The sequence below is a fragment of the Cherax quadricarinatus genome, chromosome 11 (assembly GCF_038502225.1).
Source record: "Cherax quadricarinatus isolate ZL_2023a chromosome 11, ASM3850222v1, whole genome shotgun sequence".
Taxonomy (NCBI): Eukaryota; Metazoa; Arthropoda; class Malacostraca; order Decapoda; family Parastacidae; genus Cherax; species Cherax quadricarinatus.
Window position 1 is genome coordinate 45,878,787 of NC_091302.1, and position 26,049 is coordinate 45,904,835.

The 26,049-nt window shown below is 39.8% G+C and overlaps 1 protein-coding gene across 1 annotated transcript in view; it reads left to right on the forward strand.

Moving 5' to 3' along the window:
• Positions 1-26,049, forward strand: part of LOC128687632 (salivary peroxidase/catechol oxidase-like) — a 51,197-nt gene that overhangs the window by 22,256 nt on the left and 2,892 nt on the right. The window contains exons 4-18 of the mRNA XM_070084067.1: positions 5,808-5,979; positions 8,399-8,566; positions 8,727-8,854; positions 9,717-9,862; positions 10,358-10,572; positions 11,829-12,002; positions 12,301-12,500; positions 12,601-12,784; positions 13,418-13,615; positions 17,673-17,820; positions 19,093-19,270; positions 23,023-23,175; positions 23,750-23,859; positions 25,172-25,260; positions 25,636-25,741. Coding sequence (XP_069940168.1) covers positions 5,808-5,979; positions 8,399-8,566; positions 8,727-8,854; positions 9,717-9,862; positions 10,358-10,572; positions 11,829-12,002; positions 12,301-12,500; positions 12,601-12,784; positions 13,418-13,615; positions 17,673-17,820; positions 19,093-19,270; positions 23,023-23,175; positions 23,750-23,859; positions 25,172-25,260; positions 25,636-25,741 — 2,369 coding nt within the window. The remainder of the gene's footprint in view (positions 1-5,807; positions 5,980-8,398; positions 8,567-8,726; positions 8,855-9,716; positions 9,863-10,357; positions 10,573-11,828; positions 12,003-12,300; positions 12,501-12,600; positions 12,785-13,417; positions 13,616-17,672; positions 17,821-19,092; positions 19,271-23,022; positions 23,176-23,749; positions 23,860-25,171; positions 25,261-25,635; positions 25,742-26,049) is intronic.

Here is a 26,049-nt window from a genome sequence, read left to right on the forward strand (position 1 = left end):
CTTCCCAAGTCCACACCTTCATACACATGGTTACTAATGTCGTCTAACAGCTTGCTAGTGGTAGCCACCACCATCAAGCAGGATGCTAGTGGTAACCACCACCATCAAGCAGGATGCTAGTGGTAACCACCACCATCAAGCAGGATGCAAGTGGTAACCACCACCATCAAGCAGGATGCTAGTGGTAACCACCACCATCAAGCAGGATGCTAGTGGTAACCACCACCATCAAGCAGGATGGTAGTGGTAACCACCACCATCAAGCAGGATGCTAGTGGTAACCACCACCATCAAGCAGGATGCTAGTGGTAACCACCACCATCAAGCAGGATGCTAGTGGTAACCACCACCATCAAGCAGATGGTAGTGGTAACCACCACCATCAAGCAGGATGCTAGTGGTAACCACCACCATCAAGCAGATGCTAGTGGTAACCACCACCATCAAGCAGATGCTAGTGGTAACCACCACCATCAAGCAGGATGCTAGTGGTAACCACCACCATCAAGCAGGATGCTAGTGGTAACCACCACCATCAAGCAGGATGCTAGTGGTAACCACCACCATCAAGCAGGATGCTAGTGGTAACCACCACCATCAAGCAGGATGCTAGTGGTAACCACCACCATCAAGCAGATGGTAGTGGTAACCACCACCATCAAGCAGGATGCTAGTGGTAACCACCACCATCAAGCAGGATGCTAGTGGTAACCACCACCATCAAGCAGATGCTAGTGGTAACCACCACCATCAAGCAGATGCTAGTGGTAACCACCACCATCAAGCAGGATGCTAGTGGTAACCACCACCATCAAGCAGGATGCTAGTGGTAACCACCACCATCAAGCAGATGCTAGTGGTAACCACCACCATCAAGTAGGATGCTAGTGATAACCACCACCATCAAGCAGGATGCTAGTGGTAGCCACCACCATCAAGCAGGATGCTAGTGGTAACCACCACCATCAAGCAGATGCTAGTGGTAACCACCACCATCAAGCAGGATGCTAGTGGTAACCACCACCATCAAGCAGGATGCTAGTGATAACCACCACCATCAAGCAGGATGCTAGTGGTAACCACCACCAAGCAGGATGCTAGTGGTAACCACCACCATCAAGCAGGATGCTAGTGGTAACCACCACCATCAAGCAGGATGCTAGTGGTAACCACCACCATCAAGCAGGATGCTAGTGGTAGCCACCACCATCAAGCAGGAGGCTAGTGGTAACCACCACCATCAAGCAGGATGCTAGTGGTAACCACCACCATCAAGCAGATGCTAGTGGTAACCACCACCATCAAGCAGGATGCTAGTGGTAACCACCACCATCAAGCAGATGCTAGTGGTAACCACCACCATCAAGCAGATGCTAGTGGTAACCACCACCATCAAGCAGGATGCTAGTGGTAACCACCACCATCAAGCAGGATGCTAGTGGTAACCACCACCATCAAGCAGATGCTAGTGGTAACCACCACCATCAAGCAGGATGCTAGTGGTAACCACCACCATCAAGCAGGATGCTAGTGGTAACCACCACCATCAAGCAGATGCTAGTGGTAACCACCACCATCAAGCAGGATGCTAGTGATAACCACCACCATCAAGCAGGATGCTAGTGGTAACCACCACCATCAAGCAGGATGCTAGTGATAACCACCACCATCAAGCAGGATGCTAGTGGTAACCACCACCATCAAGCAAGATGCAAGTGGTAACCACCACCATCAAGCAGGATGCTAGTGGTAACCACCACCATCAAGCAGGATGCTAGTGGTAACCACCACCATCAAGCAGGATGCTAGTGGTAACCACTACTGCAAAATAAGTTAATTCAATATTTCGGTCACAAATGACGATGACAAGACAGAAATACAACATACAGTCATCACTCTCACATGGACAATTACTACGTATAGTTGTATTATGGACGACACCAACATTGTAAACATCGCAGGGAAGAGCTACACACTCGTGATTCACATTTTACAAGATAATAAAAGACAATAGGACAGTATTAATATATATGTCGTGCCGAATAGGTAAAACTTGCGGTTTTGGCTTAAATAGCAACGCTCTTCTTGCCTAATAAGGCAAGCGAAAATTTGTGTATGCAGTAATTTCACAAAAATCGTTCTGAACCTAACGAAAAAAATATATTTTATTGTGTTTGTTTATTATTGAATTATTGTGAACTTATCTAAAATATATTTAGTTGCGTTAGGCTAAATTAAATTGCGCTTGTTATAATAAGGTTAGGTAAGTTTTCTAAGGTTCTTTTGGTGCAAAATTATTAATTTTTACATTAACATAAATGAAGAAAATATTTCTTTAAACGTATAAGAGAAAATTTTAGGACTTAATTTTAATGAGTTCTTGCTAACTGACCAGTTTTACAAAATCGGCACGACATATATATATATATATATATATATATATATATATATATATATATATATATATATATATATATATATATATATATATAACAATGTCTCTACGTCCACAGCAGGACTCCAACCTGCTAACTCTGTATCAGAGTCCACAGTGGTAAAGTACTGTGGACTCTGATACAGAGTTAGCAGGTTGGAGTCCTGCTGCGGACGTAGAGACAATGTAAATAATTTCGCTTGTTTGCGAATTGTTAAGCATGCATATATATATATATATATATATATATATATATATATATATATATATATATATATATATATATATATATATATATATATATATATATATATATATATATATATCTTTCTTACTATCAACACACCGGCCGTGTCCCACCGAGGCAGGGTGGCCCAAAAGGAAAAACGAAAGTTTCTCCTTTTACATTTAGTAATATATACAGGAGAAGGGGTTACTAGCCCCTTGCTCCCGGCATTTTAGTCGCCTCTTACAACACGCATGGCTTACGGAGGAAGAATTCTGTTCCACTTTCCCATGGAGATAAGAGGAAATAAACAAGAACAAGAACTAGTAAGAAAATAGAAGAAAACCCAGAGGGATGTGTGTATATATATATATATATATATATATATATATATATATATATATATATATATATATATATATATATATGCTTGTACATGTATGTGTAGTGTGACCTAAGTTATGTAGAAGTAGCAAGATGTACCTGTAATCTTGCATATTTATGAGACAGAAAAAAGAAACCAGCAATCCTACCATCATGTAAAATAATTACAGGCTTTCGTTGTACACTCACTTGGCAGGACGGTAGTACCTCCCTGGGTGGTTGCTGTTTACCAACCTACTACTTATATATATATATATATATATATATATATATATATATATATATATATATATATATATATATATATATATATATATATATATATATATATATATATATATTGTAACCACGAACGAGTGGTATTGATCAATAACAACACTGCACTAGCCAAGGACTCGAACCCATGTTGTACTGGCCAGCCTCATGGTGAGCTAGAACCACATGACGCCTTAACCCACAGGACCACCCAATCCTACGAAGATGACGCAGCCAGCAGAGCTAGCTGTTTTACCGCTATCCGAGGACCTTCGGTGTCGTGCGCCATCTCTGTAGGATTGGGTGGTCTTGTGGGTTAAGGTGTCATGTGATTCTAGCTCACCATGAGGCGGGCCAGTACAACATGGGTTCGATTCCTTGGCTAGTGCAGTGTTGTTATTGATCAATTCCACTCGTTCGTGGTTACAATATATATATATATATATATATATATATATATATATTTCTTCTTTCAACAAACCGGCCGCATCCCACCGAGGCAGGGTGGCCCAAAAAGAAAAACAAAAGTTTCTCTTTTTAAATTTAGTAATTTATACAGGAGAAGAGATTACTAGCCCCTTGCTCCCGGCATTTTAGTCGCCTCTTACAACACGCATGGCTTACGGAGGAAGAATTCTGTTCCACTTCCCCATGGAGATAAGAGGAAATAAACAAGAACAAGAACTAGAAAGAAAATAGCAGAAAATCCAGAGGGTTGTGTGTATATATATGCTTGTACATGTGTAGTGTGACCTCAGTGTAAGCAGAAGTAGCAAGACGTACCTGAAATCTTGCATGTTTATGAGACAGAAAAAAGGACACCAGCAATCCTACCATCATGTAAAACAATTACAGGCTTTTGTTTTACACTCATTTGGCAGGATGGTAGTACCTCCCTGGGCGGTTTCTGTCTACCAACCTACTACCTATATATATATATATATATATATATATATATATATATATATATATATATATATATATATATATATATATATATATATATATATATATATATATATGAACATTAAAATGGTATAAAATACCGACAGATTGTTAGGTAAGACACATATGCAACAGTTAGGTATCTTTATTTTGAAACGTTTCGCCTACACAGTAGGCTTCTTCAGTCGAGTACAGAAAAGTTGATAGAAGCAGAAGATACTTGAAGACGATGTAATCAGTCCATCACCCTTAAAGTTTTGAGGTGGTCAGTCCCTCAGTCTGGAGAAGAGCATTGTTCCGTTGTCTGAAACAATATGAAGTTGAAGTGACAGAATCGGGCCTTATATAGTGCCAGGAGGTGAGACGTAGGTTGATTTGGGAGGGCAGGTCCTTCTCAAACCCAGCCGTTCTCACTAGTAGAGGTTGTCGAAGTAGATGGTCTGTACCAAGATACCCTTGTGTTGCAGTGTCTGATTCTGTCACTTCAACTTCATATTGTTTCAGACAACGGAACAATGCTCTTCTCCAGACTGAGGGACTGACCACCTCAAAACTTTAAGGGTGATGGACTGATTACATCGTCTTCAAGTATCTTCTGCTTCTATCAACTTTTCTGTACTCGACTGAAGAAGCCTACTGTGTAGGCGAAACGTTTCAAAATAAAGATACCTAACTGTTGCATATGTGTCTTACCTAACAATCTGTCGGTATTTTATACCATTTTAATGTTCATTCTGTCAGACACTGCAACACAAGGGTATCTTGGTACAGACCATCTACTTCGACAACCTCTACTAGTGAGAACGGCTGGGTTTGAGAAGGACCTGCCCTCCCAAATCAACCTACGTCTCACCTCCTGGCACTATATAAGGCCCGATTCTGTCACTTCAACTTCATATTGTTTCAGACAACGGAACAATGCTCTTCTCCAGACTGAGGGACTGACCACCTCAAAACTTTAAGGGTGATGGACTGATTACATCGTCTTCAAGTATCTTCTGCTTCTATCAACTTTTCTGTACTCGACTGAAGAAGCCTACTGTGTAGGCGAAACGTTTCAAAATAAAGATACCTAACTGTTGCATATGTGTCTTACCTAACATATATAGATATATATATATATATAGATATATATATTATATATAGATATATATATATAGATATATATATACAGATATATATATATATATATATATATATCATTTTTTAGTTGTTTGGATTATTATTATTACAATCAAGGGGGAAGCGCTAAACCCGGAGGATTATACAGCGCCTGGGGGGGGGGGGATGTGGAAGGCATTCAGGCTTAATTTGGGGAACTGGAGCACAGATCCAATTCCCTAAATCAAGAGCCCCTCACCAACATCAAGGAACCTTCCTTGAGGGGTTAGTTGTTTGGAATATTGGGAGTACATTTTTTTTTTTGCCACATATTATGAATTACTCAAATTCTTGGTAATTGACACTTCAGTTAACAGTTGTGAGCTGTGTTATGCTCTCCAAGGTGACCAGCCTCCTCCATTTATACACTACATGGGCTGTAATCACAATACTTTCCCTCAGTTCCAGGCTTCTGGTGGAGTCGTGTCGAAAGCAGTGGTAGAGTACAGTCCACCCCGCACCCCGGCACCCACCCAGCCCTTCATCGCCCACCCCGGGGTGGGCATTCGACCTCAAGTAACCCCTGTACCTCTCCACCTCAAGCCTCTCCAGCAACCTTCATACTCTTACGGAGGTAATTATTAGTGTATTAATGGAGAACTGCTAAACCTTAGTCATCATACGGAGCTTAGGAAATCAGGTCGATCACTAGTGCACTCAGCTCACACACTGTGGTCCGGGGGACGATCTCCGGTACGGCTGGAAATACTAGGACGTGTTTCATTAAGTCACCTGCTATCCACGTTCACCTATCAGTTAAATAGGTGCCTGGGTGTTAGTGGACTGGTGTGGGTCGCCTCCTGGGGACAAAACTGATCCAATTTGCTGGAAATGCTCAGCATAACAAGAGGTTTTATGTATAGTAGTAGTTTATTTTTTTTACTAATCATAGGAAGCGCTAAACCCGTAGGGATTATATAGTAGTGTCAGTGATGTCAGCTAGGCCTGTATACCTTGTACACGTACTTGTAGAAATAAAGATTATTATTATTATTATTATTATTATTATTATTATTATTATTATTATTATTATTATTATTATTATTATTATTAAGGAAGAGAAGAATAGCCTAAATTCCTCCTCTGAGGAAGAGTTCTTCACTAACTTCTAGGTACCAGTCTTTCACTGATGCTTCTACGGACGTAACATTACTTATTCCTTACTGTTTATACCAAAATTTTATTTTCGTCTAATATTAAGTTGCTGTGAAAATCCATAACACATATATGCGCGTGCACGCACACACACACACATACACACACACACACACACACACACACACACACACACACACACACACACACACACACACACACACACACACACACACACACTGGAGAACCAAGCAGGGATAACAGGGAAGGCACTGCAATGGATCAGGGAATACTTGTCAGGAAGACAGCAGCGAGTAATGGTACGTGGCGAGGTGTCCGAGTGGGCACCTGTGACCAGCGGGGTCCCACAGGGGTCAGTCCTAGGACCAGTGCTGTTTCTGGTATTTGTGAACATGACGGAAGGAATAGACTCCAAAGTGTCCCTGTTTGCAGATGACGTGAAGTTGATGAGAAGAGTTCATTCGATCGAAGACCAGGCAGAAATACAAAGGGATCTGGACAGGCTGCAGACCTGGTCCAGCAACTGGCTTCTGGAGTTCAATCCCACCAAGTGCAAAGTCATGAGGATTGGGGAAGGGCAAAGAAGACCGCAGACGGAGTACAGTCTAGGGGGCCAGAGACTACAAACCTCACTCAAGGAAAAAGATCTTGGGGTGAGTATAACACCAGGCACATCTCCTGAAGCGCACATCAACCAAATAACTGCTGCAGCATATGGGCGCCTGGCAAACCTCAGAACAGCATTCCGATATCTTAATAAGGAATCGTTCAGGACCCTGTACACCGTGTACGTTAGGCCCATATTGGAGTATGCGGCACCAGTTTGGAACCCACACCTAGCCAAGCATGTAAAGAAACTAGAGAAAGTGCAAAGGTTTGCAACAAGACTAGTCCCAGAGTTAAAAGATATGTCCTATGAGGAGAGGTTAAGGGAAATCAACCTGACGACACTGGATGACAGGAGAGATAGGGGGGACATGATAACGACTTACAAAATACTGAGAGGAATTGACAAGGTGGACAAAGACAGGATGTTCAAGAGACTGGACACAGCAACACGGGGACACAGTTGGAAGCTGAAGACACAGATGAATCAAAGGGATGTTAGGAAGTATTTCTTCAGCCACAGAGTAGTCAGGAAGTGGAATAGTTTGGGAAGCGATGTAGTGGAGGCAGGATCCATACATAGCTTTAAGCAGAGGTACGATCAAGCTCATGGTTCAGAGAGAGTGACCTAGTAGCGACCAGTGAAGAGGCGGGGCCAGGAGCTTGGACTCGACCCCTGCAACCTCAACTGAGTACAACTAGGTGAGTACACACACACACACACACACACACACACACACACACACACACACACACACACACACACACACACACACACACACACACACACACACACACACACACACACACACACACACACACACACACACACACACACACACCTCTTATATCCTTAGATCATCGCAGATCTCAAAACATCAGCAATACTTTAGTAGTTTTCAATCTACGACATACATGTCTATACTAAACAGCTGACTGAACAGAGTGAGGTTCGAACCTATGGTAAGTACTCTTAAAATCAAGTTGGCTATGCGTTCTGAATATTTCTGTATATCACTGGTAAAACATACCGCCAAGTGTCTTAATAAGACACAATAAACGGTTTATGTAATAACCCGCTTATTGTGTCTTACTCTTAATTTTTAACCTGTGAATGAGGTCCATGTCAGTAAAATACAAATTCACTCTGTTTCTTCTAGTTCCATAAAAAATATAAATTCACTGTTTCTTCCTAGTTCTCCAAAGATTTAAATTTACTTTGTTTCTTCCTAGTTCCGCAACAGATATATATTCACTCTGTTTCTTCCTAGTTCCCCAAAAGAAGCCTAAACACGGGAGGGAGTGTCCTAGTGGTCTGAAGTGTGTACCACTGGTGCGTTGTGCACCTTGCTACCACCAGGTGGAGAACCAGCCACAGCTTGCTTGTTCCATCTATGGTGGTGCTGTGGGAGTCTGCTGCCCTGAACTACACAACGAGGGTGAGTTTACGACTTTGTTCTCTTTATGCCCACTGTAGTTTGTTCTTTGCGTTTATCACTCTGTGAGTGTACATGTGATCACGCACACGTATGAGGCACCTGTGGATCTCTGTGCTTCACATCAATACACAATATATTTGAATTATTTGTCATTCCGTAGAAAACCTGCGGCAGTTGTTCACTGAGCCGACAATTGAGCTTCCTGAGCTAGGCTTCAATGAATTCACCATCAACGAAGCCTTGAAGGTCGGCGTCTGGGAGCTGAAGGAGAGAAGAATGCTGGAAGAGGTTAATACCGTCATTCACTCTGTTTTAATTATTAATTTCGCTACACACTTCCCTTATAAACTTATCCTTAAGATAGAGGTTTTTTGGAAAGATAAATACAGATGCAGTATAATGCGATCCTTCATTGACAACGTCTCGCCCACACAGTGAACTTTATCAAGTCACAAACATATCTACCTGAGTGAAGAGTACATGAGTATACATTATAAGGTAGAGAGTCAAATACAACCTACCCAACATTCTCCACCTGACTCCACACTATAATGTACAGTCATTGTGGCTAGCTGGTCTAGTGGCTAACGCAACGGGCTGGAGTTTTGAGACTCTATGACCGCGGGTTCAATCCCGGCCGGGGGTATGGTTTATGTACTCTTTACCCAGGTAGATCAATAAAGGATCGCATTATATTGTATCTGTCTATTTTTCGACCGTGTCGGTATTTTATACCATTATCTTCATAAAAGTTTCTTTGGGCCAAGACATTTTTTCACCTCCCTAATCTCAATATTTCTCGCGCGTGACTTTGAAATTCGCAGAGTAAAAAAATAATGATTTAGACCTTATGGATATCACTACCTGAAGGGTCATTGGTGTAATTTTAATATTTATACTAATGGTTGTGGATAATGCCTAAACGATTTTGTTTTTGTAAAGCTTAACAATACTGAAAATATTTTTTGACAAGAAGAGATACAATATATCGGATTTTACAATAATTTTATCTAAACATACTGACGCTGTTAAAGATGTTACATAGCAATTATCATATATAATCAAAGGATAATCTAACGTGTGTGTGTGTGTGTGGTGAGCACACATCAGAGGTAACTCGCACATACTGCTACATTTTGGTGTACTACAGGTGTTGCGGGAACGGGACATCGAGGTAACAAATACTCGTGACCCAGCTTACCACCATCTTCAGTTCTTCAGGACATCTCCACTAGCTCTTGAGCTTAACGAAGTCGCCTATGTCCACAACCAGGCTGGATACAGCCTAATGACCAAGTGAGTCTTCTCGTAAGTGATTTTTATGTCTTTACAATGTGAGGTTACTAACTTCTCTCAGCTTTGGGTTATGCATCATCTACTGAGTTGATAAGAGCTGAACTATTTTTAATAGATATTAAGATTTTAAAAAACTTCCTGATCTACCAGTGTCACTGGTAAACAGGTTTGATGTAAATGGTCAAATTGAAGAAACATTTGGGAATTTTTATGGGGAAACGTTTCGCCAGGTGAATACAAAGATAAATGATGGAAGAAGAGGAGTTGGAGGTAATCAATCCCTCAGCCTCTAGTCCTTGTGGTCAGTCCATCAGTCTAAGATGGAGTGGGATCACTTTATCAATCTAGATTAATGGACTGAACATATCTATTCCAGGATGAGGGACTGATTACCGTCGTTTTCCTTTGTATTGGACTGAATAAGCCACTGGCTGGTGAAACGTTTCCTCGGTAATGATTTCCAAATGTTGTAGAAGCATCTCATTCTTCAAACAGGTTTGAACTGAGCCCCCTGCAGGCTGGGTATGGTCTGCAGCAGATCGACGTGACCGAGACCAGGCTCGCCAACACCTGCCCGAGGGACCCCGTATGCCAAGAGAGGGACACCTACTACCGCAGGATCGATGGCGCCTGTAACAACCTGGAGAACCCTATGTGGGGCCAGGCCAGAACAACCTTCCAGAGACTACGTCCTCCCTACTACAGAGATGGTGAGTGTTGCTGGTTGTCTCGGTGTTTCCTGTTCTTGGCCTTCCCGAGTACATTCGTATCCTGACCTTGCTTGTAGCTAATTAACTAAGAATTATTTCAATGTGTATTTACTGAAAAAAACGTCATTAGGATGCCAAGACCAACAAGTATTTTACTTGCATGGGAAGAATTTTTGTCTTTTCCCACCCTTGAAGTCTTCGTGCATGAGAAGAATGTATATTTTTCCCACCCTTGAAGTCTTCGTGCATGAGAAGAATGTATATTTTTCCCACCCTTGAAGTCTTCGTGCATGAGAAGAATGTATATTTTTCCCACCCTTGAAGTCTTCGTGCATGAGAAGAATGTATATTTTTCCTACCCTTGAAGTCTTCAAGAATGATGAAGTGATGCATCACCACACTCTGGCTTGAACCAACGGAGGTGCTGGCATATGAAGGTTGTGCTAAAGACTTAAAGAAAGTACCGTGCACCTGTGGACTGAATGTCACTAAGGATCAAGCCATTAAGCTAGGCTTAATGGCTTAGTAAGATACCCTTGTTATCCTTGAAATAATCGCAAAATGTAAGAATCTATTCATAACTATTGGATGGTTTATATATATAATATATATATATATATATATATTATATATATATATATATATATATATATATATATATATATATATATATATATATATATATGTACATACATACATACATATCCTAGTTTTATAAACTAGTGGTTAAATCAATCAAGTAGTGATTGAATATTTATAAATATTGTTCAAAAACACGCAAAACTACACAAATCACTTGAAAATATTTCTTAAACTGAAAATCAAGAAATAATTAGTAAAATGTAATTAGTTTCATATTTTTATACTTCTAGAAGACTGACTACCGATTTAACACTCAATGCATTCTCAGTCGTCACCAGGAAGCTACAATGGTGGCCAAGTGTTCACTGGGTGACATTATGGTTTCAGGTGACTTAGCTAATAGATGCTGGTGATTTACTTGACACTGATGAAGTAACTGTTATTTTGACAAAGTGGATTAGGCCTCCTGGAGACACCACTTAAAAAAAAAAAGTCACGACGTCCATCTCTGTACTTCTAAAAACTAGATAGTTTCCTAAATTATTTCGGTGTGAATTTTTAGATGACTTGGTGCTAAAATAATTTTAAAGTCTTAAGAATTCTTTTAAATATATATATTAATTAAAGTTCTATATTATATAATTTCCCAACAAGAAATGTTTGTGTGGCTGCAGGTCTGGCACAACCTCGGGTGAGTCAGACTGGTGCCGACCTTCCATCAGCCAGACTGGTGTCCACCAGTATCGTCAGTGACATGGATAAACCCAGCTTACACTTCACCGTTTCTATGATGGAGTGGGGTCAGTTTATCGACCATGATCTTACACACACTCCCATTAACAGGCTGGGTGAGTAGACTACAGATCCTTTACTGTGCATTATGAAGTACTGGAAACAAACTCAATGTACACACTCTTCATACTCTGTTACGACATAGAATCAACAGGCTGTTACACTCCTCTTTACAATGTCACTCAAAAGTATAAGACATCCTTACTTATGTGTGTATAGAACATCCTTATTCATATGTGTTACATCCTTGAGCATGTATGTAACACATCTTTGATATGTGTAGAAGATGCTGGACTATGTGTGTGCAGGTGCATATGTTAACTAAACTTCAGACGTAGTTATCTTGGTTGTCAGGTAATAACAGTGGAATCCAGTGCTGCTCTAGTGATGGTCGTAGCTTCATCCAGCCTCCCTTCGTCCACCCTTCTTGCTTCCCCATTGAGATCCCTGCCAATGACCCATTCTTCGGTAGAAGCGGTCGCCGCTGCATGAACTTCGTCAGGTCTATGTTTGCCCCCAGGAACTCTCCATGCACACTAGGATATTCTGAGCAGGTAAGCAACATGGTGTTAACTTATTACGTTTTTCTTCATTTTCGTTAATATGCCACTACCATCATCACCACTTTACCATATTACAACACCTTTATCACAGATGAACCAGGTCACACACTTCCTGGACGGGTCTAACATCTACGGGTCCAGCGTCTCTGAAGAGCAGCAGTTGAGAGCGTTCCGTGGCGGCTTACTGAAAGTGCAGGAGAGTGACCTCCTCCCAGCTGATGTGCACGTCATGGAGTGTGAGACCATCAGAGAAGGATTACCTTGTTTCATGGCTGGTATGATTTTTACTTCGTGTCCAAGTCCTTCTATATGTCTCTCTGTATGATTCCCCTTTAACCTTTCATACAGAAATATACATTTCTGATACCAAGAAATGCATTGTTTAACAAAATTACGTGCCTTAGTAATTAATATTAGGTTGTTGTTGTTTTTGGTTCTTTTCTCCTTCCTTATCCTTGTTTGTCAGTCCATCTGACCTATCGATCTTTAGTTATTTATTTATGTATTATTTCTATCATCTAATTATATGTTCGTCTGCCTCTTGATTAATCAATCAACATAACACTAGAATTTGTGCTTCTGTCTTCTTGTCCGAACATATGAATAAGCAGACACACAAAAAGTGGATAATTTTAAGACTTACTGCAGATTTGGTCCCTTTTTCGAAGGCTAAAAACAAACCACATTGTGAAAACCCTCAAGTACATCCATGATCTGCTTATAAACAAAATATTAAAATAGTATATTAATATATTTCAGTATGTATTGCCTTAACTTTATAAACAGAATCTTAAACATGTATATTTCATGGTAAATATTACTGGAATTAACGAAGCATTTGATGAAGACTCTTACAAGTTAGGAATGAAGGCGACAGTGAGCACTAAACACGGGTGCATTTTGAACAGGAGACAACAGGGTGAACGAGCAGGTAGCGCTTGCTGTCATGCACACTGTGTGGGTGAGGATACATAACCGTATAGCCCGGGAGCTGGCACGCCTCAACCCACACTGGTCAGACGAGACTCTCTACCAGGAGACCAGGAGGATTGTGGTGGCCCTTTACCAGCATATTATCTACAATGAGTGGCTCCCTAATGTACTTGGTGAGTATCACCCTCTCTCATTCCTTCCAATATTAGTAAAAGCAACAGGTTACTAGCTGTGGTTCACCAGTAACACTAACGGTAAATGACAGATTCGTAAGTAACTAGTGACTAACAAGAGAAATCAACTGTTAGTATAGCCAAATAGTATTAATACCATTATTAGAATCATAACTAAGCGCTAAACCCATAAGGTTCATATACCAGACTTCCACCATAAAGATTTTCACATAATTTGAGTTTTGTAATTTAACAGTTATAGTGTTTCTTTAACCAAGCTTAATAGTCTACATACTTCCTACTCTGTTCCATCTTCACATTAACTAATTTCCCTCGAATGTTACTTCACTGACATCTGCTATATTTTTATCTGGTTTTATTTGAGCCAGGCTCATTATATCAGGGCTCTTCGTGTTTACAATCTCTCTCTTTCTCTCTCTCTCTCTCTCTCTCTCTCTCTCTCTCTCTCTCTCTCTCTCTCAGGTCATCGTTGTGACGTGTTCTAATCGTGTCTATATTTTCTGATTCGATTATGTCTCGGTACACGTTCTTTACAATTGAAACTGTATAATTATTTCATTATCATACTAGTTTTCCTTATTTCCTCTTTATCTCTCTTGATTTTTTAAGATTTCTTTGTCAGAACATTAAAAAATGATCAGTTTCCTTGACTGGCCTATTACTTATATATATATATATATATATATATATATATATATATATATATATATATATATATATATATATATATATATATATATATATTATTATTATCACACTGGCCGATTCCCACCAAGGCAGGGTGGCCCGAAAAAGAAAAACTTTCACCATCATTCACTCCATCACTGTCTTGCCAGAAGGGTGCTTTACACTACAGTTTTTAAACTGCAACATTAACACCCCTCCTTCAGAGTGCAGGCACTGTACTTCCCATCTCCAGGACTCAAGTCCGGCCTGCCGGTTTCCATGAACCCCTTCATAAATGTTACTTTGCTCACACTCCAACAGCACGTCAAGTATTAAAAACCATTTGTCTCCATTCACTCCTATCAAACACGCTCACGCATGCCTGCTGGAAGTCCAAGCCCCTCGCACACAAAACCTCCTTTACCCCCTCTCTCCAACCTTTCCTAGGCCGAACCCTACCCCGCCTTCCTTCCACTACAGACTGATACACTCTTGAAGTTATTCTGTTTCGCTCCATTCTCTCCACATGTCCGAACCACCTCAACAACCCTTCCTCAGCCCTCTGGACAACAGTTTTGGTAATCCCGCACCTCCTCCTAACTTCCAAACTACGAATTCTCTGCATTATATTCACACCACACATTGCTCTCAGACATGACATCTCCACTGCCTCCAGCCTTCTCCTCGCTGCAACATTCATCACCCATGCTTCACACCCATATAAGAGCGTTGGTAAAACTATACTCTCATGCATTCCCCTCTTTGCCTCCAAGGACAAAGTTCTTTGTCTCCAGAGACTCCTAAGTGCACCACTCACCCTTTTCCCCTCATCAATTCTATGATTCACCTCATCTTTCATAGACCCATCCGCTGACACGTCCACTCCCAAATATCTGAATACATTCACCTCCTCCATACTCTCTCCCTCCAATCTGATATCCAATCTTTCATCACCTAATCTTTTTGTTATCCTCATAACCTTACTCTTTCCTGTATTCACTTTCAATTTTCTTCTTTTGCACACCCTACCAAATTCATCCACCAATCTCTGCAACTTCTCTTCAGAATCTCCCAAGAGCACAGTGTCATCAGCAAAGAGCAACTGTGACAACTCCCACTTTATGTGTGATTCTTTATCTTTTAACTCCACGCCTCTTGCCAAGACCCTCGCATTTACTTCTCTTACAACCCCATCTATAAATATATTAACCACGGTGACATCACACATCCTTGTCTAAGGCCTACTTTTACTGGGAAATAATTTCCCTCTTTCCTATGTACTCTAACTTGAGCCTCACTATCCTCGTAAAAACTCTTCACTGCTTTCAGTAACCTACCTCCTACACCGTACACCTGCAACATCTGCCACATTGCCCCCCTATCCACCCTGTCATACGCCTTTTCCAAATCCATAAATGCCACAAAGACCTCTTTAGCCTTATCTAAATACTGTTCACTTATATGTTTCACTGTAAACACCTGGTCCACACACCCCCTACCTTTCCTAAAGCCTCTTTGTTCATCTGCTATCCTATTCTCCGTTTTACTCTTAATTCTTTCAATAATAACTCTACCATACACTTTACCAGGTATACTCAACAGACTTATCCCCCTATAATTTTTGCACTCTCTTTTATCCCCTTTGCCTTTATACAAAGGAACTATGCATGCTCTCTGCCAATCCCTAGGTACCTTACCCTCTTCCATACATTTATTAAATAATTGCACCAACTACTCCAAAACTATATCCCCACCTGCTTTTAACATTTCTATCTTTATCCCATCAATCCCGGCTGCCTTACCCCCTTTCATTTTACCTACTGCCTCACGAACTTCCCCCACACTCACAACTGGCTCTTCCTCACTCCTACAAGATGTTGTTCCTCCTTGCCCTATACACGAAATCACAGCTTCCCTATCTTCATCAACATTTAACAATTCCTCAAAATATTCCCTCCATCTTCCCAATACCTCTAACTCTCCATTTAATAACTCTCCTCTCCTATTTTTAACTGACAAATCCATTTGTTCTCTAGGCATACAATACCGACAGGTTGGTAGGTAAGACACATAGGCAACAGTTAGGCAACTTTATTCCGAAACGTTTGGCCTGCACAGTAGGCTTCAGTCGAATACAGAAAGTAGGCAGGAACAGTAGAGATGTGAAGACGATGTAATCAGTCCATCACCCTTGAAGTCGTAGAATTTGAGGTTGTCAGTCTCTACTGTGTAGGCCAAACGTTTCGGAATAAAGTTGCCTAACTGTTGCCTATGCATATATATATATATATATATATATATATATATATATATATATATATATATATATATATATATATATATATATATATATATATATATATATATATATATATGTCGTGCCGAATAGGCAGAACTTGCGATCTTGGCTTAAATAGCAACGCTCATCTTGCCATATAGGACAAGCGAAAATTTGTGTATGCAATAATTTCGCCAAAATCATTCTCAACCTAACGAAAAAAATATGTTTCACTGTGTTTGTTTAGTATTAAATTACTGTAAACAAATCTAAAATATATTTAGTTGGGTTAGGCTAAAATAAATTGATCTTGTTATAATAAGGTTAGGTAAGTTTTCTAAGATTCTTTTGGTGCAAAATTAAAAATTTTTACATTAACATTAATGAAAAAAATATATCTTCAAACGTATAAGAGGAAATTTTAGAAAGGACTTAATTTTAAACGAGTTCTTGCTAACTGACCAGTTTTACATATTCGCCACGACATTATATATATATATATATATATATATATATATATATATATATATATATATATATATATATATATATATATTATATGTATATATATAGGGAGGTACCACCTTTAGAACTGTCCTGGGGACCCTCATCCTCAGAGAAAAGAATAAACTTGCTTCAGGGAAAACTCAAGGTTCTCCCTGAAGCTGTTTAAGAATTTTCTCCTACCACCCCCTATATTTCAAGTATGTTTTATTTAAAGACAAAATACATTGGCCAAACATTCACAAAAATACAACAGAAAGTAAAACAACATAGGTAACTCAGAGCTACATCTCGAATACTTCCTCCAGCTCCCCTACGGTGGGCCGCGTGCCCAGAATGCTGCAGGCATTTCCTCTCTGGATCGCAACATATATATATATATATATATATATATATATATATATATATATATATATAATCGTCTTGTTAATGTTAACTATGGTAGCGTTTTTTCATTTTTACTAATCTGTCAATGTGTATGTGTGATCCTCCGTCAGTGTGAGTCTGAACTTTATATAGAGTATCCTGAGTCTGTCATTGTGTAAGTGTAATCCACTGTCAATGCCCTTAATCTGTCACTGAGTGCAGGCAAGGACTACATGGCTGCCAATGGATTGCTGCCCCGCCGAGGCGGATACTCTCGGGACTATGACAGGAGCCTCAATGCAGTTATTCTGAATGAATTTGCTACCGTCGCTTTCCGCTTCGGTCACACCCTCGCCCAAGGCATGATTCAGTAAGTGGTCACACCCTCGTCCAAGGCATGATTCAGTAAGTGGTCACACCCTCGTCCAAGGCATGATTCAGTAAGTGGTCACACCCTCGTCCAAGGCATGATTCAGTAAGTGGTCACACCCTCGTCCAAGGCATGATTCAGTAAGTGGTCACATTGAAGGCTATTGCCACCACCCCTGGCCTAGATAGATACACCACATCCTTGGCATCTCACGTCATCTCTGCCACAGAAGTGATCCTAAGTTATCAATAAATGGAACTATGAAGGCAGTGTTGTTATATTCAACAGTGACTCCTGTCAAACAAAATAACTATAACACTTAAAAACCATCTCACCTCACACATAACAGAAGGATTCAAGTTTTGAGCAGACACCAAAGATATCTGCTTAGAAGAGGGTTGACAAGCAGACACCAAAGGTGTCTGCTTGTCCACCCTCACCCTGCACACATTTACAATTAAAAGGAATTTAATTTATGTTTATCTGGAGAGAGTTCCGGGGGTCAACGCCCCCGCGGCCCGGTCTGTGACCAGGCCTCCTTAGGTCAGTGTCCCAGGATGCGACCCACACCAGTCGACTAACACCCAGGTACCCATTTTACTGATGGGGAACATAGACAACAGGTGGAAAGAAACACGTCCAATGTTTCTACTCTGGCTGGGAATCGAACCCAGGCCCTCACCGTGTGAAGCGAGAGCGTTAGCCACCAGGCCACCAAGAATATATGTAGCACTCAACTAGATTACTTGATCAGGCAGGGATGGCTGTGGTGGCACCCGATTCAGGACAACAAAAATCTTTCAAAAATTTTATTATTAATATTAGGCTGATGATTAGTGTTGAGGTTATGATGTAGTATTAAATTGATGGTCAGTGTTAGGATGATTGTGTAATGCTAAATTGATGGTCAGTGTTAGGATGATTGTGTAATGCTAAATTGATGGTCAGTGTTAGGATGATTGTGTAATGCTAAATTGATGGTCGGTGTTGAAGTGATTGTGTAGTGTTAAACTGATGTACATTTACGGCTCATTCGCCACGAGTTCAATCCCCTCTTGTAGTATGATTTGTCTGCAACCGCGTCATTACGACTTTGTGAGTCTTGTTGGTCAGTGTTAGGGTGATGGAGCATGTATTAAGGCGATAGTGGAGTGTTAAGGCGATACCTAAGTGCTTGAAGGTGATACTGCTGTTTAAGGTAATAAAACAGTGTTAGGGGCAACTTTAAGGTGAAGTGTCAACATTTATGTGTACATGCGTGTCCACCTGCAGGTTGGTGGGCAAGAAGGGCATGTCAACAGGACTTCTGCCGCTACACGAGAACTTCAACAACCCGCGGCAGCTGTACACGCCAGGACGGCTGGACGAGTTCCTCCGAGGAATCGCCACACAACCCGTCCAGATGTTTGACAGATTCGTCACTTCCGAACTCACTAACAGGCTCTTCGAAGTAAGTTGTCACCTCTTTTCTTTCTTTTAAATAATTATAAAAGGTCACATCGTGTTTCGACACTTACATTTTATGATCTTTAAAAGTATAAATAAGAAAGTCTACTAAAGAGTAAAGATTATGCTGATAATATATGAAAAGATAGCAAATTCAGAACTTAGGGACGGAGTGTAAATTAAAGGAGTAAGTTGCGTCAATAACCATAAATTTTAAAGTGGTGGACCGGTAAGCTAGTGGAAGGTTTCGGTCAGATGACCAAAAGCTCCAGCTGCGGGTCATCATATGACTCAGATCCGCGTCAGAACAAACCTTACCTAACCTAATTTGATCACAGACCAAAGTGCACACGTTATATAATCACAAAGCGGTTTGATTTTATATATATATATATATATATATATATATATATATATATATATATATATATATATATATATATATATATATATGTCGTGCCGAATAGGCAGAACTTGCGATCTTGGCTTAAATAGCAACGCTCATCTTGCCATATAGGACAAGCGAAAATTTGTGTATGCAATAATTTCGCCAAAATCATTCTAAACCTAACGAAAAAAATATATTTCACTGTGTTTGTTTGGTAAGTAAGTTTATTCAGGTATACACAAATACAGTTGGTATAAACCTTGGTAATAAATACCGACAAGTTGGTTTAGAAAGACACGTAAGCAAACACTATAACATATTTATTAGAAAACGTTTCGGTCCTGGGACCTTGATCACTTCTAACATACAGAGGTAGAAAGACATTATATATATAGGCGGAGAGTGAGATGTGACGCACGTGACCTGAGGAATGTCATAAGAACATAAGAATGGAGGAACACTGTAGAAGGCCTACTGGCCCATGCGAGGCAGGTCCTTATCAAAACAACCTCTGCCTATGATGAGGACCTGCTGTATAGTCCTTGTGGCTTAGAGCTTCTTTTTGATTATAATAATAATAATATGATGAGGACCAGTAGACGATGAAATCATGTGACTCCTGTGTTGTTGGGTTGGTGCTGCTTAAGTATCATGTATGCCAATGTTTTTGAAATTTTGTAGTTTCCAGTGTTGCGTTCTATAGTGTCGGTGACGGTGATTAGTGAGGCTTCTAGGCACCGTCGGCGTCTGAGGTCTGGTTCGGTGAGAACGAGTTGTGCCTCGTTCCAGTTCATCAAATGCCCCGTGGAGTCTCTGTGGAGGACACAGGCGTACCTTACATCGTCTCTGTTAGAGGCATTTCGATGCTCATTCAGGCGGACTGCAAGATCTCTGCCTGTCTCGCCTGTCTTGGGTTCTGTCCCAAGAAATATGTAGGCGAGACAGGCAGAGATCTTGCAGTCCGCCTGAATGAGCATCGAAATGCCTCTAACAGAGACGATGTAAGGTACGCCTGTGTCCTCCACAGAGACTCCACGGGGCATTTGATGAACTGGAACGAGGCACAACTCGTTCTCACCGAACCAGACCTCAGACGCCGACGGTGCCTAGAAGCCTCACTAATCACCGTCACCGACACTATAGAACGCAACACTGGAAACTACAAAATTTCAAAAACATTGGCATACATGATACTTAAGCAGCACCAACCCAACAACACAGGAGTCACATGATTTCATCGTCTACTGGTCCTCATCATAGGCAGAGGTTGTTTTGATAAGGACCTGCCTCGCATGGGCCAGTAGGCCTTCTACAGTGTTGCTCCATTCTTATGTTCTTATGACATTCCTCAGGTCACGTGCGTCACATCTCACTCTCCGCCTATATATATAATGTCTTTCTACCTCTGTATGTTAGAAGTGATCAAGGTCCCAGGACCGAAACGTTTTCTAATAAATATGTTATAGTGTTTGCTTACGTGTCTTTCTAAACCACAAATACAGTTACATAGAATTATCATACATAGCAGCATATGTGTAGAGAACCTGGGATAACCCAAAAAAGTCAGACAGAGTGACTTATTTCCATTGGGGTCCTTTTACCTTATTATTATAATATGAAGGCTATAATATTTTCTTATTATTCTATAATGAAGATAACATCTTATTATCATACTAAAAAGACTATCTACTACACAAGGGTCATTAAGACTATCTACAATACGAGGGTCATTACAAGGAATAAGGTAAAATTTACACGTATGTTAGCTAAAAAATAGAAAATCATTCCCCTCCCTTTCTGTAGCTACATTCATCAGACACCTTTTGGCACTCTTCTTGAACTGGTTCATGCTATGACTGGCTTTGACATGTGCGGGTAGTCTGTTCCATTCCTTTATTGCTGTACAATAAAAGGTGTTTGAAGCCTGGCCACTGACTGTGGGTACTACAAAGTTGTGCTCTCTCCCCCTAGTGCGATGATTGCTCTGGTTCCCAACCTTGACAAAATTGACAGCAAGATATTCTGGACACTGTTTGTGAGAAATTTTATAAACATGATTTAGCTTCAGTAGTTTTACTCTGTCTTCAACATTCAGAATATCCAACTGCTGTAATTCATTCTGGCCTACATGTTCTCTGGGTGGTACTAAATTATTGTAAACAAATCTAAAATACATTTAGTTGGGTTAGGCTAAAATAAATTGTTCTTGTTATAATAAGGTTAGGTAAGTTTTCTAAGATTCTTTTAGAGCAAAATTAAAATTTTTTACATTAACATTAATGAAAAAAATATATCTTTCAACGTATAAGAGAAAATTTTAGAAAGGACTTTTAAATGAGTTTTTGCTAATTTACCAGTTTTACATATTCGGCAAGACATATATATATATATATATATATATATATATATATATATATATATATATATATATATATATATATATATATATATATATATATATATATATATATATATATATTTATATATATTTATATATATTTATATATAAGTATTTTTAACTCGACTACTAGAAATATACCTAATTGGATGAATCTTACTGATTCTAGCTGGCCCAGGAACAGTTGTGCCAAGCTTGATCAAATCAAAATCAAAATCTTTATTTCCTTGTAAAGCTTACAATGGTTTACAATGTGGTTTACATGTTATAAAATATTAATTACAAAGAAGGCCACTAGCATGCCTAGGCGAGTCTGAGGATACGTAGTACATCACACTGCTTGTGCCAGTGTGTGTCAAGTAACCTTCCAGCGCTCACCTGGTGTACCTTAGATATGATTTGTCAGGAAACAGGTCACGTGTTTTCTGACGCTGGTCTTAGTCATATAATGACCGGCAGCTGAAGCTTTTGGTCATCTGACCGAGGCCTTCCACTGGCTAACCCCTCCACCCCATTAAAAATTAGGTTATAGCGTCACCCTCCAAACATCAAGTCATGAAACAAAAATAATACTGCGTGAGAAGCTAATTTCCGTGACATACGCTTTCTTCAGGGTGTATGTATGTCCTTGATGCTGGTGACGGGTTCTCGACTGAAGCAACCAGAGCTACCCTCCCCTTTATTCGAATCAAATACTACCATAATTACCTTCCATTCCCCAGAAACTGCATGACCCTTACGGGTTTAACTCTTTCCCATAATAAAAAAAGCATAATAATAATAATAATAATAATTAACAACAATAATATTCATAATAAAGAAAACCTCGAAACCTGGTATACCAGTTGCCAAGATTCATAGCTTGGTAAAGTATATATTAGCGTTTAGTGGCCAGTAGAAGGAGCGAATTTTGCAAAGATCACTTTTAACGGCTATAACTTTCAAGACACTGAACATTTACTTGTTGCAGACTCGGGAAGTACCGGCAGGTATGGACCTGGTGGCCCTTAACACCCAGAGAGCCAGGGACCATGGTATTGCCCCTTACAACGATCTAAGGGAAGCATGTGGACTTCCTAGGGCACGCACGTTTGAGGACCTGCTTGATGTTCTTCCTGCAGAGGTAAGACTTGCGAGTACGAGAGAGAGACAGAGAGACGAGCAGAATTAAGAAACAAACTATTAGCTTGTACAATGCATTAACAAAACTCAAAGCTTTAAACCCATAAAATTCTGAAGTGTTGGTTGAAGTGAGAGATAAACATCCCGTAGATTTTCAGAAAAATTACATTTCAACCAGGATATACTACATGTATTTCTTGCTAAATGCATAGAATGAATACATTAGTGAGGTGTATGACTTTCACCATTTAAACTTGGTCCTTTTTTTATAATCCATGTTTACTATTCCTACCATACCATCAATATCAGCATCCCTTATCCGGCTATCACACACCCACAATGTCAAAAGACCTCCCCACCCATTTAATATATATTTAAATAGCAATTCCACATTGAACGTACATATACCCTAGAGAAGACCCACTTCAACAAATATTAAACCCCCAACATACAGCGTCGGTGTTTATAATAGCCTATCACACACACACACACACCCTGCAAACGCTTTTCTCCCCTCTACTAAATATACTGCCGATTATAGTATCCACTAGGTTGTAATTGCTATTTCGTGACAGGTGGTGCAGGCGTTTAGCCGCCTCTACTCCTCAGTGGATGACATTGACCCCTTTGTGGCTGGCATCTCAGAGAGGCAGGCACCTGGCTCCATCCTTGGACCCACCTTCAGGTGAGAGGTCACACCAGGAGAGCTACATGAAGAGTTAGACTGGCAGGGAGGGGGCATAGACAGACACATGCAGGAAATTATAGAAAAGATGGCGACGAGGTAAGATAGAGAATGAAATGATGAAAGATAAGACAAAGGGAGTGATAGGGAGGAGGGTAGGGAGAGGAATATACAAAGAACGATAACGAGAATAAAGAAAATAAGGCTAATACAAGGAATGATAGGAAGGGTAGTATCGTACGTAGTAGGGATAGGGAGCTACAATAAAGATATGATACAAAGGGTGACCAGAAAGGCAAGGGGTGAATATAATATGGAGACGGGTGGAGTGAATAAAATGAAAGAGGGGCTGTCCCACAGAGAAACTGGGTGTAATGAGAGATAGTAATGGATAAAAAAAGGGACAAGAGTTACCACCTTTTCATAGTGTCCCCATCAAGCAAATATATATCAATCAAGTACTTAACCTACGAAAATATGAATTATTTAATAATGAAATACTGTGGAAAATAATTTCCCAATATTATGCTGTGTAAATAAACCTGATTAAAAGTGTATTTTTAAAAGAAGTATGTTATCGAAAATGGGAAGCCTGCGCCTGCGCAGAGATACTCGCCATGTTTGAACTGGTCAACACAAATGTTAGAGAATAATGTGAAGAATTTTCGTGCTCTAGAGGTAAAATTGGGTTGACACCTCTCAAATAGGAGGCGAAATTGTTGGATATGCATTCCTGCATAAATTGAGATATCAGACGACTGGACAAGACAGCTCCAGGAACCTCAGATAAGCTATCTAGATTCGTGTTATAATTCTGGCCAGTATTTTCATAAATTTAGTTAGTGAGGTTTTCTGAGTATGATACACCTTGATCTCCAGTCAAATTGGCGAGTGATTTTAAGATATTCTCCCTCTGTTATGTATATGTATATAATCATTTATTATTTTTAATATACAGTCACAAATTTATATATTTACCAGAATTCCTAGTGATACATATTTCATTTGTAATTAATAGGTCCAGAGCAACTTGTGGATATGACAGTGGTAGGTATCGAAGGGGGACATTTTTTTTGCGACCTAGGTGTCCCAAATTCCTACTTGTCTGACTGATAAATAATAATTATCTTTGTTCATTTACTGTTATGTACATAATGATACATTCAGATAAATGTAATTTTCCACAAATACTTTTTAAAAATTTTCAATTAGATTATTTATCAACATGATGACTAATCTTGTTTTCACAGAGACACTTTATTGAACCTTCGTATGTTTTCCCATTTTTTTTAATTTCTGGTATCCACTACAGGTGCATCATTGGTGACCAGTTTACCCGGCTGAAGCGAGGAGACAGATTCTTCTACGACTTGGCAAATATGCCCAGTTCATTCTCTGAAGGTATGTTTACATATGTCTACAGTCTAGTGTATTTTTAGTGGAACAAGTGGTCAGGCAGAAGTATCTAATAGAAGGTCTCGGTCAGATGACCAAAAACTCCAGCTGCGGGTCATCATATTAAGACCAGTGTCAGGAAACACTTGCCTAACTTAACTTCATGCTGACTGCCATATGAAATAATTATATATTTGGGAGGGGGGAAGGTTACTATATTATATATTTATGGCATTGTGTATGCTATTGTCCAGATATGACAATGAAGAAAATTTATTACACAACCGTGGAATATGAAAAGTTGGTACGGCTGTAGTTTTCTAGCAAGTCAATTATAACTATAATACTTGGTCAAGTTAATGATGCACATCACTGTTGCAGCACAACTACACTCCATCAGGATGATATCCTGGGCCCGCATCATCTGTGAGGCTGGCAACATGGTAGGCTACGTCCAGCCCCTGGCCTTCAGACAACCCCGTGGCCTGTAAGTTACTCTGTATATACAATATTATTTAATCTGGTATTTATATTTCTTGCAACATACCTTTTGCCAACTCTGCAACTATTAATTTAATGCTGATTATCCTCTGTATATCAAATAAATCACCCAAAATAATTGTATCTAGTAAAGGGTAAAATCCTTGCTATCAAGATTTTTTTCTAAGATTAATCTGGACTATATTACACAATGCTTCAAGACAAGTTTAGCCTACCAAACTTTTGGTCACAAAGCTGCACATTTTTGATATTCAAAATATGTAGCCTACATAAATATAATTTAGGATAAAATCT